This window comes from Mustela erminea, chromosome 16 (genome assembly GCF_009829155.1).
Source record: "Mustela erminea isolate mMusErm1 chromosome 16, mMusErm1.Pri, whole genome shotgun sequence".
In the NCBI taxonomy this organism is placed as follows: Eukaryota; Metazoa; Chordata; class Mammalia; order Carnivora; family Mustelidae; genus Mustela; species Mustela erminea.
Window position 1 is genome coordinate 43,416,943 of NC_045629.1, and position 19,174 is coordinate 43,436,116.

A 19,174-nucleotide genomic window follows, 5' to 3' on the forward strand; every position below is an offset into this window, starting at 1 on the left:
TCAGGTGCCCCTTCCCTTAATTGCTATAAACTATCTAGAACTACTCTCATTATTAGCCTATCTCAGTTTCTGTTGCTTGCCACCAATGAACCCTAGATGATGCCAGAGACCTATTTTCCACACACAAAAACATGAAGTTGGAAACTCACCTTACACCATATACAAAAATTAAGTCAAAATAGATCAAAGACCTCTAGAAGACTAGATCAAAGAAACTCTAGAAGGAAAGCCTTCCAGAGCATTAGCTTCAGCAATGACTTCTTAGCTACAAAACCAAAAGCATAAGCAATGAAAAGAAAAATTAGACTTCATCAAAATTAAAAATGTTTCTGCAGCAAATGACGCTATAAAGTGAGAAGGCGGCCCACAGATGGGGAGAAAGGGGGTGTTATGCCCGAGTTGTCATGTCTGAGAGACCACCAAGGAGCCAACACCAATGTAAACACACGAGGGTTTATTCAGCAAGCTTAAGCTTGGGCCCAAGTATACCTGACACAGCGGAGTAGGAACTTGGCCCCCGAACCAGATTACAGTCAGAGTTTTTAAAGACAGAGCAGGGGTGTCAGTAGGTGATTGGGCCACATACTACTAGTCCTATGTTCCTGTTTTTTCTTTTTTTTTTTTTCTGACATGATCTATTACAATGTCAAACCATGTTGTTCCTGTTTTTCCCTTTTTCATTCTGACATGATCTATTATAACGTCAAGCCATGTTATTCCTGACATGAGTCATTACAACGATAAGCCATCCTATTCCTGATTGATCATTGTGTTTGCTTCAGTCAGTCTTCCTGGAGCAAGGGGTCATTTACCAGTCCTGGAGACCTAAGATGGCTGCCGGGGCCAAGATGGCTGTACTTATGTCAAGGCTAGACTTGGGATGGGTACAGTCTGTTTTTCTTGGCCTCCACATTTCCCCCTCTCAGAGGAACCTAAGGAAGGACCCAATCATGGGTCCTAGTTGGCCTCAGTAATAAGGTCCAGCGGTTGGTATTGTCTGAGTATCATGAGCTGAACTGTACTGACTTTGTCTTTGACAAAAGTAACTAATCTATTGATAATGCAGGGCCCAAAGGTAAGGAGGAGAAGGGGGATAATGAGGGTTACTTTTCATGCCCCGCACTGGTGTAAGAAGAGGGCATAGTATAAGTGACATTAGTGGGGTACATGAGAGCGGCATAGTCTTAGCTTTAGGGGATTGTCCTGTCCAGCTGGCTCTTCCATTCTGGAACAAAGTCCTTGAGAACAGCATGTAGGTCAGCTGGCCAGACGTAGGTGCAGTGGACCCAGGGAGTAATCCCGTCGACCTTGAGAGCAATGGGAGTGGTCAGGATCACAATGTAGGGTCCCTTCCAGTGAAGCTCTAAGTCTTCTACTTGGCGGCAGTGCATCCAAATCAAGTGCCCGGGTTGGTAAGGATGTGGTTCCAGCTCCATCTCCGTCTCAGTGTGGGCAGTTAGGATCCCTGCATGGGCTAGACAGACTGTAATGCCTGCAGTGACTGGAGTACAGACTGATCAGTCATCGTTAAGGAGGAGGGCCTGATACCCTGTCACTCTGGTGTTTGTCATCCACTGGTCTGGTGGAGTCCGGAGAAGGCCCTCGATAACGTGTGTGGTGGTCAAGATGAGATTTTTTTTTTTAAAGATTTTATTTATTTATTTGACAGAGAGAGATTACAAGTAGGCAGAGAGGCAGGCAGAGAGAGAGAGGAGGAAGCAGGCTCCCTGCTGAGCAGAGAGCCCAATGTGGGACTCAATCCCAGGACCCTGAGATCATGACCCGAGCCGAAGGCAGCGGCTTAACCCACTGAGCCACCCAGGCACCCCTCAAGATGAGATTTTGACCCAAAGTCAATTTACTTGCATCCTTGACCAGGAAGGCCATGGCAGCAATTATGCAGAGGCAAGGGGGAACCCAGCCGCTACTGGATCTAGTTTCTTGCTAAGATAGGCTACTGGCCATTTCCAGGGCTCCAGAGTCTGAGACAAAACTCCTTTGGCCACCCCTGCCTCTTCATTCACATACAAGTGGAAGGGCTGGTAACATCTGGGATGGCCAATGCTGGGGCACTCAGTAAGGCCTTTGTAATTTCCAAAATGCTCATTATATCTGGGGCTGATTGACTGGTAAAAATAAGATCGTCTAAATGAGGTATCATGCAACTTCTCTGAAGTTTACTTCAAGTTGTCTAGCTTAGGTAAACAAACATTTAAAAACACTCAAATTTAGAATTTAACACCCATAAAGCTGTGTTACTAAGACATAATTTTTCTCTCTAAAATAACCCTCATTTCCAGAGATAGCCAAATCAGGACTAATTTATTTGAAAAACAAGTCCAGTTTTAACAAACTTGGCCTAATTATTTACATAAGCTCAGCAAGAACAGTTAGTGTGATCATATAGATCTTTTAGAATCTGCTTTGCTGGAACTTCTTACAAGGAACCTCTAGGTTGAACTTTTAATAGCTCTCCAGGCCAAAAGCCAAGCCACATACTTGCATCAGACATGCCTGCAATACCTGTCGATTTGGGTGAATTACTCTCCCTGAGGTACCCAAAGTATCCTGAAGCTCTGCACCTACCAGGGAGTGACATCCTTTACTCACCTGGTGAGGCTGCTGGGAACTCTGTAAGCAAGGTATCAGGCCAACAGTTCCAAAGGGCTTTACGACTCCAGGTTTCAAAACATCAACCTTAGAGGAGAGGAGTCAAGATGGTGGAGAAGTAGCAGGCTGAGACTACTTCAGCTAGCAGGAGATCAGCTAGATAGCTTATCTAAAGATTGCAACACCTACAAATCCAACGGGAGATCAAAGAGAAGAAGAACAGCAATTCTAGAAACAGAAAATCAACCACTTTCTGAAAGGTAGGACTTGCGGAGAAGTGAATCCAAAGCGACAGGAAGATAAACCACGGCGGGAGGGGCCGGCTCCCAGCAAGCGGCGGAGCAATGGAGCACAAAATCAGTTTCAAAATCAAAAGTCTTTTGATTTTCAAAATCAAAAGTCTGTTCCGCTGAGGGACATCACACCAAAGGCTAAACCGGGGTGAAGCCCATGCAGTGTCAGCATGGCCTCAGGTCCCACAGGGTCACAGAAGGATCGGGGCTGTCTGAGTGTCGCAGAGCTTGCAGGTATTAGAACGGGGAAGCTGGCTACAGAGACAGAGCCGAGGAGTGAGCTCTCAGCTCTGGGTTACCTTGAACCGGTCGCAGGCTCGATGAGCTCGGAGCACGGCCAGAGGCCAGGGAGACGGGAGTAATTGGACGCTGTTCTCTGAGGGCACACTGAGGAGTGGGGCCCCAGGCTCTTGGCTCCTCCGGGCCAGAGACCAGGCGGCCGCCATTTTCATTCCCGTCCTCTGGAACTCTACAGAAAGCGCTCAGGGAACAAAAGCTCCTGAAAGCAAACCCAAGCGGATTACTCAGCTGGGCCCCTGGTAAAGGTGGTGCAATTCCACCTGGGGCAAAGACACTTGCGAATCACTACAACAGGCCCCTCCCCCAGATGATCAACAAGAAATCCAGCCAGGACCAAGTTCACCTACCAAGGAGTGCAGTTTCAATACCAAGGAGAGCAGCGGAATTCCAGAGGAGGAGAAAGCAAAGCACGAAACTCATGGCTTTCTCCCCATGATTCTTGCAGTTAATTTAATTTTTTTTCTTTTTCAATTTTTTTTCTCTTCTTCTGCTAAATTTTTTTTAACTTTTACCCTTTTCTTTTTTAACGTTTTTTAACTAGTTTACCTAATATATATATATATTTTTTTTAATTTTTTCTTTATTTGTTTTCTTTTTTAATTGTTTCTTTTCTTTTCTTTTCTTTTTTTCTTCTCTTTCTGAACCTCTTTTTATCCCCTTTCACCCCCCTCACGATTTGGGATCTCTTCTGATTGGTTAAAGCATATTTTCCTGGGGTTGTTGCCACCCTTTTAGTATTTTCCTTGCTCCTTCATATACTCTTATCTGGACAAAATGAGAAGGCAGAAAAATTCACCACAAAAAAAAGAACAAGAGGCAGTACTGAAGGCTAGGGACCTAATCAATACAGACATTGGTAATATGTCAGGTCTAGAGTTCAGAATGAGGATTCTTAAGGTTCTAGCTGGGCTCATAAAAGGCATGGAAGATATTAGAGAAACCTCTCAGGAGATATAAAAGCCCTTTCTGGAGAAATAAAAGAACTAAAATCTAACCAAGTTGAAATAAAAAAAGCTATTAATGAGGTGCAATAAAAAATGGAGCCTCTCACTGCTAGGATAAATGAGGCAGAAGAAAGAATTAGCGATATAGAAGACCAAATGACAGAGAATAAAGAAGCTGAGCAAAAGAGGGACAAACAGCTACTGGACCACAAGGGGAGAATTCGAGAGATAAGTGACACCATAAGATGAAACAACATTAGAATAATTGGGATTCCAGAAGAAGAAGAAAGAGAGAGGGGAGCAGAAGGTATATTGGAGAGAATTATTGGAGAGAATTTCCCCAATATGGCAAAGGGAACAAGCATCAAAATCCAGGAGGTTCAGAGAATGCCCCTCAAAATCAATAAGAATAGGTCCACACCCCGTCACCTAATAGAAAATGTACAAGTCTTAGTGACAAAGAGAAAATCCTGAAAGCAGCCCGGGAAAAGAAGTATTTAACATAGAATGGTAAAAATATTAGATTGGCAGCAGACTTATCCACAGAGACCTGGCCGGCCAGAAGGAACTGGCATGATATATTCAGAGCACTAAATGAGAAAAACATGCAGCCAAGAATACTATACCCAGCTAGGCTATCATTGAAAATAGAAGGAGAGATTAAAAGATTCCAGGACAAACAAAAACTGAAAGAGTTTGCAAACACCAAACCAGCTCTACAGGAAATATTGAAAGGGGTCCTCTAAGCAAAGAGAGAGCCTAAAAGTAGTAGATTAGAAAGAGACAATATACAGTAACAGTCACCTTACGGGCAATACAATGGCACTAAATTCATATCTCTCAATTGTTACCCTGAATGTTAATGGGCTAAATGCCCCAATCAAAAGACACAGGGTATCAGAATGGATTAAAAAAACAAAACCCATCTATATGTTGCCTACAAGAAACTCATGTCAAACCTGAAGACACCTCCAGATTTAAAGTGAGGGGGTGGAAAAGAATTTACCATGCTAATGGACATCAGAAGAAAGCAGGAGTGGCAATCCTTATATCAGATCAATTACATTTTAAGCCAAAGACTATAATAAGAGATGAGGAAGGACACTATATCATACTCAAAGGGTCTGTCCAACAAGAAGATCTAACCATTTTAAATATCTATGCCCCCAACGTGGGAGCAGCCAACCATATAAACCAATTAATAACAAAATCAAAGAAACACATCAACAATAATACAATAATAGTAGGGGACTTTAACACTCCCCTCACTGAAATGGACAGATCATCCAAGCAAAAGATCAGCAAGGAAATAAAGGCCTTAAACGACACACTGGACCAGATGGACATCACAGATATATTCAGAACATTTCATCCCAAAGCAACAGAATACACATTCTTCTCTAGTGCACATGGAACATTCTCCAGAATAGATCACATCCTCGGTTCTAAATCAGGTCTCAACCAGTATCAAAAGATTGGGATCATTCCCTGCATATTTTCAGACCACAATGCTCTGAAGCTAGAACTCAATCACAAGAGGAAATTTGGAAAGAACCCAAATACATGGAGACTAAACAGCATCCTTCTAAAGAATGAATGGGTCAACCCATTGAAAGAAGAATTGAAACCCATTGAAAGAAGAATTTTCCAGGAAAAAATTCATGGAAACAAATGATAATGAAAACACAATGGTTCAAAATCTGTGGGACACAACAAAGGCAGTCCTGAGAGGAAAATATATAGTGGTACAAGCCTTTCTCAAGAAACAAGAATGGTCTCAGGTACACAACCTAACCCTACACCTAAAGGAGCTGGAGAAAGAACAAGAAAGAAACCCTAAGCCCAGCAGGAGAAGAGAAATCATAAAGATCAAAGCAGAAATCAATGAAATAGAAACCAAAAAAACAATAGAACAAATCAATGAATCGAGAAGCTGGTTCTTTGAAAGAATTAATAAGATTGATAAACCCCTGGCCAGACTTATCAAAAAGAAAAGAGAAAGGACCCAAATAAATAAAATCATGAATGAAAGAGGAGAGATCACAACTAACACCAAAGAAATACAGATAATTATAACATACTATGAGCAACTCTATGCCAAGAAATTTGACAATCCGGAAGAAATGGATGCATTCCTAGAGACATATAAACTACCACAACTGAACCAGGAAGAAATAGAAAGCCTGAACAGACCCATAACCAGTAAGGAGATTGGAACAGTCATCAAAAATCTCCAAACAAACAAAAGCCCAGGGCCAGACAGCTTCCTGGGGGAATTCTACCAAACATTTAAAGAACTAATTTTTATTCCCCTGAAACTGTTCCAAAAAATAGAAATGGAAGGAAAACTTCAAAACTCATTTTATGAGACCAGCATCACCTTGCTCCCAAAACCAGACAAGGTTCCCATCAAAAAAGAGAACTACAGACCAATATCCTTGATGAACACAGATGCAAAAATTCTCACCGAAATACTAGCCAATAGGATTCAACAGTACATTAAAAGGGTTATTCATAATGACCAAGTGGGATTTATTCCAGGGCTGCAAGGTTGGTTCAACATCCGCAAACCAATCAATGTAATACAACACATTAATAAAAGAAAGAACAAGAACCATATGATACTCTCAATAGATGTTGAAAAAGCATTTGACAAAGTACAGCATCCCTTCCTGATCAAAACTCTTCAAAGCGTAAGGATAGAGGGCACATACCTCAATATCATCAAAGCCATCTATGAAAAACCCACCGCAAATATCATTCTCAATGGAGAAAAACTGAAAGCTTTTCCACTAAGGTCAGGAACACAGCAGGGATGTCCATTATCACCACTGCTATTCAACATAGTACTAGAGGTCCTAGCCTCAGCAATCAGACAACAAAAGGAAATTAAAGGCATCCAAATCGGCAAAGAAGAAGTCAAACTACCACTCTTCACAGATGATATGAAACTATATGTGGAAAACCCAAAAGACTCCATTCCAAAAGTGCTAGAACTTGTACAGAAATTCAGTAAAGTGTCAGGATATAAAATCAATGCACAGAAATCAGTTGCATTTCTCTACACCAACAACAGACAGAAGAAAGGGAAATTAAGGAGTCAATCCCATTTACAATTGCACCCAAAACTATGAGATACCTAGGAATAAACCTAACCAAAGAGGCTAAGAATCTATACTCAGAAAACTATAAAGTACTCATGAAAGAAATTGAGGAAGACACAAAGAAATGGAAAAATGTTCCATGCTCCTGGATTGGAAGAATAAATATTGTGAAAATGTCTATGCTACCTAAAGCAATCTACACATTTAATGCAATTCCTATCAAAGTACCATCCATTTTTTTTTCAAAGAAATGGAACAAATAACCCTAAAATTTATATGGAACCAGAAAAGACCTCAAATAGCCAAAGGAATATTGAAAAAGAAAGCCAAAGTTGGTGGCATCACAATTCTGAACTTCAAGCTCTATTACAAAGCTGTCATCATCAAGACAGCATGGTACTGGCACAAAAACAGACACATAGATCAATGGAACAGAATAGAGAGTCCAGAAATAGACCCTCAACTCTACAGTCAACTAATCTTCGACAAAGCAGGAAAGAATGTCCAATGGAAGAAAGACAGCCTCTTCAATAAATGGTGTTGGGAAAATTGGACAGCCACATGCAGAAAAATGAAATTGGACTGTTTCCTTACACCACACACGAAAATAGACTCAAAATGGATGAGGGACCTCAATGTGAGAAAGGAATCCATCCAAATCCTTGAGGAGAACACAGGCAGCAGCCTCTTCAACCTCAGCCGCAGCAACGTCTTCCTAGGAACATTGCCAAAGGCAAGGGAAGCAAGGGCAAAAATGAACTATTGGGATTTCATCAAGATCAAAAGCTTTTGCACAGCAAAGGAAACAGTTAACAAAACCAAAAGACAACTGACAGAATGGGAGAAGATATTTGCAAACGACATATCAGATAAAGGACTAGTGTCCAAAATCTATAAAGAACTTAGCAAACTCAACACCCAAAGAACAAATAATCCAATCAAGAAATGGGCAGAGGACATGAACAGACATTTCTGCAAAGAAGACATCCAGATGGCCAACAGACACATGAAAAAGTGCTCCATATCACTGGGCATCAGGGAAATACAAATCAAAACCACAATGAGGTATCACCTCACACCAGTCAGAATGGCTAAAATTAACAAGTCAGGAAATGACAGATGCTGGCGAGGATGCGGAGAAAAGGGAAACCTCCTACACTGTTGGTGGGAATGCAAGCTGGTGCAGCCACTCTGGAAAACAGCATGGAGGTTCCTCAAAGTGTTGAAAATAGAGGGGCGCCTGGGTGGCTCAGTGGGTTAAGCCGCTGCCTTCGGCTCAGGTCATGAACTCAGGGTCCTGGGATCGAGTCCCGCATCGGGCTCTCTGCTCAGCAGGGAGCCTGCTTCCTCCTCTCTCTCTGCCTGCCTCTCTGCCTACTTGTGTTCTCTGTCAAATAAATAAATAAAATCTTTAAAAAAAAAAAAAGAAAAAAAAAAAAGAAAATAGAATTACCCTATTACCCAGCAATTGCACTACTGGGTATTTACCCTAAAGATACAAACGTAGTGATCCAAAGGGGCACATGCACCCGAATGTTTATAGCAGCAATGTCCACAATAGCCAAACTATGGAAAGAACCTAGATGTCCATCAACAGATGAATGGATAAAGAAGAAGTGGTATATATACACAATGGAATACTATGCAGCCATCAAAAGAAATGAAATCTTGCCATTTGCGGCAAAGTGGATGGAACTGGAGGGTATTATGCTTAGCAAAATAAGTCAATCGGAGAAAGACAACTATCATATGATCTCCCTGATATGAGGAAGTGGTGATGCAACATGGGGGCTTAAGTGGATAGGAGAAGAAGAAATGAAACAAGATGGGATTGGGAGGGAGACAAACCATAAGTGACTCTTAATCTCACAAAACAAATTGAAGGTTGCTGGGGGGAGGGGAGTTGAGAGAAGGGGGATGGGGTTATGGACATTGGGGAGGGTATGTGCTATGGTGAGTGCTGTGAAGTGTGTAAACCTGGTGATTCACAGACCTGTACCCCTGGGGATAAAAAGATAATATATTTATTTTTTATTTTATAAAAAATTAAAAAATTTTTTTTAAAAAGTCAACCTTAGTTCCTTAAAGCTGTCTGGTCATATCTGGGTCTTTTCAAATATGACATTCCAGTCAAAGCCTTGGTAAAATAACCAGTGTTTCCAATGCTGTCCTGTTACAAGGACAACAGACTCTTATTGAACTTATGCAAATGACGGATTGCCATTGAAGAAAGAATACTTGCTGAGATCTTTGGTTTTGGAGGGTTCAGATAGAGAGAAAAGTTGAATGCCTTGATTTGTTTACAAATGAATACTTTTACGTATCTTTAAGTTACAGATAACTTAAGAAAAAGTTTCCCTAGTCTGGAGGAGTAAACGTTACAGAACCAGTAATGCTTAAAATAAGACAAAACGTTAAGAGATACAACATTACAATCTTTCAGTTCATCTAGTTCCATGTTACTAATTCTGGTTTATTCCTAATGTAGCTTTAAAACAATTACAAATGACAAAAACTCAGAAAAGATATGGTTAAATTACCAGGTGATGACCCTATCAAAACATTAGAACTTTAGGAAATGTATAGAACCTCTAGAGTAGTTACAGCATTTACCCAAATGTAACCCAAGGTTTATCATTGGTTTAGCAGTACTCCCTGAGTTACTTAGCATAGCAAGGAAAAGCCTTATGAGTCAAAGAGACCTCATTTACAACTCTGGGCAGGCAAAGAGAAAACCATTTACAGATCAATTAACCTAAGAAAACTTTGCCCTTTTAAACAGAGAGAAAGCCAGCTTTTTTTTTTTTTTTTTTTTTAATACCAGTGTCTTTCCTTTTTATTCTTAAGCATGCAGTCTTAGTGGGTTTACTGGATTTCTCTCCCATCATGAATGATGTCGCAAAGGAAGGGGGATCGTTCAGATGCTGTCCAGCTTGCATCCTTCGCGGGAACTTAGGAACATCTTAGCTAAGGTCTGTCCATATAAGCCCTGGATCAGGCTGCTCTGTGGAATAGATGACCGTTATGCCATATGACGCCCCACGAGACTCAGGGTGCAGCCCACTCAGACTCCGTAGCTGAAGCGGTGGAGCCATACAGACAGATTCACAGTCAGGCACTCTTCAGATTCAAACAGGTTGGACACCACCACCCACCCCCTCCACCGACTCCCCATCCCCCCCCCACCCCCCCACACAACCCCCCCTCCCCCCCCCCCCCCCCCCCCCCCGTATCCCTGGCTAGTGGAAAGTGATCAGTCTCCCCTTCCATTCTTTACGATTGGGTCTGGCTCAAACAGTGGCCCTGGGGCTGCTTTTCTTTTCTTTTCTTTTTTTTTAAACCTTCAACAAAATGCATTTCCATTCCTTAAATCTTACTTACGTATCTCTTACTTTCCTACATACAGAGTTGCTTCCTTTATTTCCATCAGCCTTACATTTAGCAGAATTTTGTACTTTTAGAAACACTTTAACCTCTAGTCAGTTAATAACCAATTGTGAACGGTTATAACAGAATTCTTTAGATGCCAATTTATGAATCAGTTAAGCACAAAGATGTTTACCAACAGATTTAAATATTCTTAGTTTCTTTGCTGTAAGAAGTCAAAAGCACAAACGTATGTTCGGTAATCAATGGCTTAGTATTTTATCCTCTTTGGAAAAGACCTAGATGTCTGACAAGTTTAATTCCATTTGTCATCCAAGCAAAACTTTAAACTTTCAGGTTACCAAAGACCTTGAAAGCGATCTCAGCAATTACCCATTAAAACTTTGAGACAGAGAATTAACCATCGGTTTAGTCATCTCTTTGCTAACAGATTTTAACAAACAACAGGAGCTTATTTGACCTCCAGTAGACTGAAGTTTCCTGTTTACTGCTGATAACTTACAAGACATGTATATCTTAATTAAACCAACAAACGTAACTTAGTTCAAATACTGATTTACGTTCCACCTGGGCCCACTCCACTTTGAATGTTTACCTGAGACACGGGTGGGAAGATCTGGAGTGGGGGGTGTTAGGTCCAGGGGTGCTCTTCTTGCTCTGTGACAGTGAAGAGAGAAGGAGCCGTGGTGCAGGAAGCACCAAAGATGGTCTAGAGGCCAGTTATGCAGGCCCCAAGCACGTAGGTGCAGAAACAGAAGGGGGAGACAGAAGAACAAAGCACTGCCAGAAGGCAGAGAAACGATTCCTGGTTTTAGAGCTCATCAACTCCAACAGAGGAGCAGATGCCATGTTTTCCCATCAGCAAGGGGGAAGGGGTATGGCAGTCCATGTCTGGCCAGAGAAAAGAGGGAATATTCCCGAAACAAAGCGAGTTTCGGCAGCTGCTTGGGAATATTCCTTATGGAGTTAGACCAGCCCTAGTTGGCTCCAGTTATAGCCATCCATTAACACAAGAAATGAGTAAGGGAGAAGCCCCACATCTATTAGGAGGAAGAGAGAGATGAAAGTCAGAGTCCCCTTACTCTCTGCTTGCCCCATTTCTTCAAACACAACAAACAACACAACAGATAACAAAAAGACGGGACAAAATAACCGCAGACCAGTGGCCCTCCTGAGGCCATCCAACATTAAAGGATGGCCATTCAGACGTGCAGAAATTCCGAAATTTTCCCTTTCGTACGTCCGTGCTCAGGTAATGAGCTCTTTCCCTAACGTCCGAGAACCGGTCAGTCATCAGAGACAGAAGGGTTGTCTGTGTTTGTCGCATCACTTCCTCAGTCCACAACAAGACAAATACACTTACGACAATTAACAAAAGCACACTCACAAAGACATATGATCCGGCGTGGCTGCAAAGACAAAACTGGAAGGAAGTTAAGCCCCGACCGCAACAGCAGCTGGGCCTCCAGGCAGGGCCCGACTGCAACGGCAGCCAGACCTCCAGGCAGGAGCAAAGAGACGTCTCCCAAGACACCCAGTTGACAGCCTGCCACGCGTCCGTTTGAGCCAATGTCAACTCCTGTACTCAGATTTGGAATTCCTACAGGTAAAAATGCAGATTGGAGCTCCCGAAAGGTATGCGCACAAACCAATAAAAAACAAGTGCACTCACCAGCTGGCATAAGATCCTCCGGGTTGGGGTCCTAAGAGTCTTCCAGATCTCGGTGGGACCTCCAAGTGTTATGCCCAAGTTTTCACGTCCGAGAGACCACCAAGGAGCCAACACCAAAGTAAACACACGAGGGTTTATTCAGCAAGTTTAAGCTTGGGCCCAAGTATACCCGACACAGCGGAGTAGGAACTTGGGCCCCGACCCAGATTACAGTCAGAGTTTTTAAAGGCAGAACAGGGGGGTGCCTGGGTGGCTCGGTGGGTTAAAGCCTCTGCCTTGAGCTCAGGTCATGATCCCAGGGTTCTGGGATCAAGCCCCACATCGGGCTCTCTGCTCAGCAGGGAACCTGCTTCCCTTCCTCTCTTCTCTGCCTGCCTTTCTGCCTACTTGTGATCTCTGTCTTTAAAAAACTTAAATAAATAAATAAATAAAGGCAGAGCAGGGGTGTCAGTAGGTGATTGGGCCACGAGTAGTAGTCCTATGTTCCTGTTTTTTTCTTTTATTCTTTCTGACTTTGTAAGGTTTTATAGGCGAGATAAACATGACACCAGGCAAGGTGGGCACAAGGCAAGATTTATTAAAGGCATCTCCAGCAAAGTTTCAGGCCTCAGGAGAGGGAGAGCCAGGGAAGTCGCGCCGGGAGGAGGTGGCACTCTCGGGCGAGGTTCCTTGACTCCGGAAAGGGGAGTGAGGGAAGTCACACTGGGAGGGAGTTGGTGGGGGTCTTTTATTGGGCCAAGGCAGGGCATGGGCTCACATCCATATATGGTAGGGTATTTGGTGATTGGAGGGTATGGGGTGGGGGTCCTGATACTTCTGTTTCCTGCATAGGTATCCGGTTACCTATGGAGACGTGACCTGGGCATACATCCTTTTGGTGGGAGAGTCAAGGCTTAAGGAAAAGGGGGGAGGGGGCTGGAAGATAGCGGGCCTCGGCGGTCATTTCTATTGTTCCTCCTGCACTCCCGGAGCCCGCCAACCCAAGAGACATAATCTATTATAACGTCAAGCCATGTTATTCCTGACATGAGTCATTACAACGATAAGCCATCCTATTCCTGATTGATCATTGTGTTTGCTCCAGTCTTCCTGGAGCGAGGGGTCATTTACCAGTCCCAGAGACCTAAGATCGCTGCCGGGGCCAAGATCGCTGTACATATGTCAAGGCTAGACTTGGGGTGGCCTGTTTTTCTTGGCCTCCACAGGGGCATGGCATGGCATTGCACATGTGGACAGGTGCATACTTTATGCCACCGAACTTCACTTAAAAGTGTTTAGAATGGTAAATTTCATCTTGTGTTATTTTTCATCCCAATAAAAAAAGAAGCCTATTTCATTTCCTAGAAGCAAATTTCCCCTGGATGTATGTGGCCTGGAATTCTCCCTTTCCCCAGAACTCACAAGACCACCACAGAAAGCAAAGTTCCCAGAGAATATAATTGGGGAAAGGTTGGCACGTCACAGTATGGCTGGACTTCCGAGGATAAAATCCCGTGGTGGAGAAGGGCAAGGGTGTCCCCTAATACAGGGAAGAAATAGTGGGCCAGTCTTCTAGGGAAGGAAGATGGCCTCATGTCAGGAAACTAGGATGGAGAAGGAAAGCTTTCAGCGGCAGGCCACAGAGGAGACATCTTCTTCTCCAGGTCTTGAGATCAAGAAGATATCCGTGAGTCAGTTCCCAAGCGGGAGAACTTAGAGGAACCCTCTTTTGGAGGCAGATACCGAAGGCTGGAAACAAGACAGCCAGGCAGAGGCCTGAGATAACGCGCCCCAGCACGAACTCCCGAGACTGGGGCTACTTACCCCCACCATTCTAGACTACTGTTTACGTGCAGAACTCGGGTTGCTTAGCAACCTCAGAACTTAAAAAAAGCTTTTTGAAATTTTAGCCTGTTCTCAGCAGCTAAGTGGATCTCCTTTGGCAGGGAGTTAGGGCCCCCTTTTGCCCAGGGGATCCAGGCAGAATTACTCACCAGAATGGCACTGAGACTGCCCAACGGAAAGATGGTAATTTAGGATACCTGTGGTAGAACAGTCTCTTGTTAAATAGCCCCTCCCTCGCTCCAGGCTTCCTCCTAAAACTCATCTCTGAAGACTCTTGGTTTTCAATTGAATAAAGAAAATAATAAAACACAGCTAAGAGCTTTGGAGCTTTCATCACGGGCCGGCAACTGGACTTTGTGTGCATTTTCCCATTTCCTGTTAAACAAACAACAATTAAGAAGTAGATAAGTTTTTAATTCGTTTATTCCATTTCTTCGTCCATACCTGCTCATACACAAAGGAGGTGGATTCTTTGCATCCACTTCCGTCTTCTTTCTTATACACACGAAGACAATCAGAAGCACCCGTGAAACCCTCAAGTCCCATTTATCTGTTGGATGAAGCATTTATCCACATAAAAGCAGGGGAACGGACAAGGACACGATCAACCCAATCTTTTTATGAGTCAAACATCCTCATCTTCAACACCTAAAGTAGCATTTCTCATTGCCCAGTGTCTGTACAGAAAGTCTCAAAGACACGATTAAGGAAATCAAATTAACAGTTCTCTTCCCTTGCTGCCAGAAGAGAGAGCACTGGCATTTCCCCAACCACTAATGTTTTTTAACTGGGTTTATACATTCCAAGAGACGGTGATCAGGGCCAGTCCAATATATCAGCAGAGTAGGCGAGTGTCTGTAGGCTGGGATCCCTGTGGGAGGGCAGTGAGAGACCCACCTACTTCAAAAGACCTTTCCCCCTGCGGGTCACACTGTAATTCTCCCTCAAACATTGTCGAAGTAACTGATGGGCAAACAAGTCCTAATGCCACCTCATACGTGGCACTTTAATACACTTTAATAACCCTGTGGAGATTTGAATACTCTTTAGGATTAAAAATCCCTTTTACTTAGCACATTTTGTCATCTTAAAAACCCTGTGAGGCTGATATCACTTTTCTTATTTTATATGTGAGGATTTAAAGCACTAGTCATTAGCAAGGCCAGGCCTAGAACCCAAGCCTTTAACTCCAAGGCGCAGGAAGATATTTAGACTTACCAACACAATTCCTCTTACACAATTCCTTCATCCACTGGAAGCCTGAGCCTAAGCCAAGTATGTTTTGATAGGTGTCCTGAGAAGAGCCAACTCTGGTTTGAAAAGACCAATCCAGCCCTAACCCGGAACCCGATGACTAGATAAAATGCTAATAAAGGCAGATGCCCGGGGAAGGAGGACCCGCCTCTCTTTCTGTCTGCACCTGCCTTGACTCCCCATGCGGCCACTGGAGGCCTGCTGTGCTGTGTGCAATCGTCCAGGATGTGTGCGAAGCTCTGTTCCAATTTCTCTTGGGGTCTGTTTCTGAACTGCGGCTCCCTACCAGGCATCCTATACTCCACTTAACAAATGTTAACTTAAAAGTGGTAACAATTAGCACCAGCATCCTTATCCACACTAACCTGGGCTGTGGCTCAGAGAATCAGTTCAAATGGGCCCCTCTCCCGGCACTACTTAGCTCACTCGCGTTGCATATTCATGGCCATTCACATCCGGAAGACATCTGGAGGGCCTGGTTTCACTTATCCCCCCCCTCACACACACCCCCCCCCCCGCACCACCACCACCCATACCCCCACCCCCCCACCCCCACCCCCAACCTAGGCTCAGAACTACTTCTGCCCAGTCATCCCTCAGATAACCCTAGCCCCCCACGCTGCTATTTCCAAATCGTAGAACACATCCTGGCCAGTCGCCAGCTCTATCTCATAATCAAATAGATGAATCACAGGGCGATTTCCTTTGGACTTTTTTAATAGGATTTCCACTCCTACCTCATGGCCTTCTCTGTTCTGACGTTAACCAAAAAAAAAAAAAAAAAAGAAAAGAAAAGAAAAAGAAATGACTGCTTTTAAGTACATCTGATGATGGGTTTTTTCAGTCCTGTAAAACCCGACTGATGGCGGGCGTTGTACTCACAACCCTGTGCCTTACCCATTTTCTGTTATTTGCACACTTGCTCCTCATTTGCGTCTTTCGGTACGCCTGGTAAGGCAGCCTCTGTCAATGCTCCCAAGCGGGCTATAATTCCCTCATCAGATTTTTATTTTCAAACCCCTGTCATCTGTACTATGAGTACTCCCTGCCTTTAAATGGGGCTGGAGTAAATGTGGATGTGTGTGCGCGCGCGCGGGCATGTGCGAACCCATCCACGTGCATCGTAGATCTGGTTGCATACATTTGTCTGTGTATGCATATGTATATAAGATTGCAAATGCCTCTCAAGAAAACTCCTTCCAATACTTTCAAATCCTCCACAAGGTAGTGGGATTTCTCCAAGTCAAACAGCTGCCCTCAGGCTTCTGGGTGATGCCAGTAAGATATGGGGCACTTCTCACTCCCCCCTCATTTCCATGTTTGTAAAAGCTGACAGGGGTTAGCTTCTCTACTTCCATTCCAGTCTTAAAAACAGCACAGCGGAAGACACAGGCACATTTTTTTCTGACTCAGTTGACTCCGATCACCGCAAACTTAAGTGACAACTTGTCCTGAGTTTCCGAAACAACATGCACATCTGGATTATTCCATGCCTTTGGCGGAGGCTACAATCAGTAAGAGGCCGGACAGCAGCCCTGTTCTGTGCATATACTGAAAAGTGGAGCAAGGTGAGTCTAGTGGCTGTTTGAAGTTCCTGTAATTGCAGTACTCTTTAACTGTGAGATTCATCTTTCCCATCTTTGCCCCGTGAGCGCGCGCATACACACACACACACACCACGCACTCGCGTGCACACGTGCGTGCCTCCATGCGCACACCCACGCAGAGCCACCTGCGCACCCAGCGGCAGTCCTGCGCTGAAAGCTTCCTGTCCTTGTTGGCGTACGTTTATCCCTAGCCTTATTGTAAGGAAAGCAGGAATGCCGCATTGCCGTCCTCATTTTCCCCCAAAGTTAGGCCGGACGAAGACTGATGGTTTAGGGTCTCTTGCTCCGTGACTGTTTTCCAGACAGTTGAAAAGTCAGAAGCCGCGCCCTGACTCCAGTGTCATCTTACTCCTGCGTTTGCACTCAGCTGACGTTCCCCGCCCCCCCCCCCTCGCCTCCTCCTCCCTTTTCTCCCTGACGTCTGCACCTGTCTGTCTGGTGGGCATCAGGCCTCGCTGCTCTGTGAGCCCTCCCCGCACAAAACCTGAACGCCGCCAGACGTGCGCTCTGGAAGCCCATCCGTGGACCTTCTGGGGGCTGCTTCTCCCCCGTCGCCGCGTCCTCCCTCTGCGCGCAGCGCATTTCCCTGTTCTGGTGGCTTCCTCCCCGAGCTCCTCACAGGGGCATCTCATGCCTTCTGGTTCCTGCCAGTCAGCTCTCCCTGGCCATGTCCCGAACCAGTGCCGCTTGGCCTGTCGCATCCTTGTTTGGAACATTCAAGAGCCAGCATGGTCCTGAACCACCAAGCTCTCGGTCTGGAAATCGACATGTTCTGCACGGGCTCTCCGTCTTCGCTTGCAGATTGCTCACTTTGCACCTCCTGGACAGATGATAAATTAAGCGCCTTACATTTAATCCTCAAAATAATCCTTTGAGATGGGTATTATCCTTGTTTTCCAGATGAAGAAATTGAGGCTTACAGACGCTAAGTAAGTTGCCCTAAATAACCCAAAGGATTTTGTTTCCACGGGCTGCTTGGTGGCTTTAAAAACAACAGAATTGAATTCTCGTGCATTTCTGAAGGCTAAACATCTAAAATCATGATGTGGGCAGGGCCATACTCACTTGAAAGGCATTAGGGGAGAATCCTTCCTTCCTTTTCTAGCTCCTGGTGGTCCCCGGGCATTCCCTGGTACTCATTGGCTTACAGTTGTATCACTCCTATCTCCGCCCCACCTTCACACCTGCTTCTTCCCTGGGTGTCTTTTCTGTGTCCAAGTCTCTCTCTCTCTCTCCCCTTTGTGCACTTATTGGATTGAGCCCCCCCTCCAAGTCCAGAAAGACTTCATCTTCATATCCTTAACTAATCACATTTTACTGTGGAAATCTTGAATAGCCTTCAAGATGAAGCTCACTGCCACTTCCTCTAAGAAGACAGTCATGACTGTACCAGCCAAGCAAGGAATTCTTTCTCCCGCCCAAGCTCCAACTCCCTTGCTTGACATGTCTCTCCAGCTCCTTATCTTTTACAGCCTATTCTAGGTTTTTGTGCACTTGTCCCCCTTCATCACCGGGCCCACTTCCCACTCATATATCGCAACCCCCTTCTCACAGGAGCTCCATAGTTTTAGCCAAGTGAACTCATAATCAACCGCCTCTCCCTGCATTGAATAGATCATGTGTTAGTGAGCAAAAATGGGGATGCTTAAAAACTAACTTTTTCCCAATGTTCCCCCTTCCCCCAAAACGGAATTTAAAATAAAAAAAAAATTACTTTCCCACAGTGTATCATTTTAATCATTTTTTCCTCAGTTGAATCTGATCTAATGGCAGTGAATCCAGCCCCTTCCAGATATAATCCTCCCATTTTTTTTTTCAGTTTCTTCCTACTGTTATGCCACCTTCTTTAGCTTCTTGGGACAGCAAATAAACAATCTGGGGGGGGGTGCTCTGAGGACCCAGATAATGTCTTAGTATTATATTCCCAGCACCCAGTGGGGCTCAGGTGTCCAATACTGTTGAAGGATGCGAAAGGGAATGAAGGCATAAAGTCTTCATTAGAGTAGAAGCCCGCAGAGTTCTTGTGGGATGATGACCTTTGCAGGTCCCCACCGTTCTCACCACAGTCCTGCGAAGCGGGTGTCGCTGTTCTTCCCACCTCACAGATGGGAAACTGAGGCTGAGGGGATAAGGTATTTCCCTCTGGTCACACATCTAAGCGACGAAACCAGAGTGAAAC

General features: G+C 44.3%; 1 protein-coding gene across 1 annotated transcript in view; it reads right to left on the bottom strand.

The window, feature by feature from the left end:
• CDH17 (cadherin 17) overlaps nucleotides 1–12,515 on the bottom strand; it is a 110,615-nt gene extending 98,100 nt beyond the window's left edge. Inside the window, exon 1 of the mRNA XM_032316530.1 lies at nucleotides 12,311–12,515. Within this exon, the coding sequence (XP_032172421.1) occupies nucleotides 12,311–12,320 (10 nt within the window). The 5' untranslated portion in view covers nucleotides 12,321–12,515. The remainder of the gene's footprint in view (nucleotides 1–12,310) is intronic.
• Nucleotides 12,516–19,174: the final 6,659 nt, after the last annotated feature.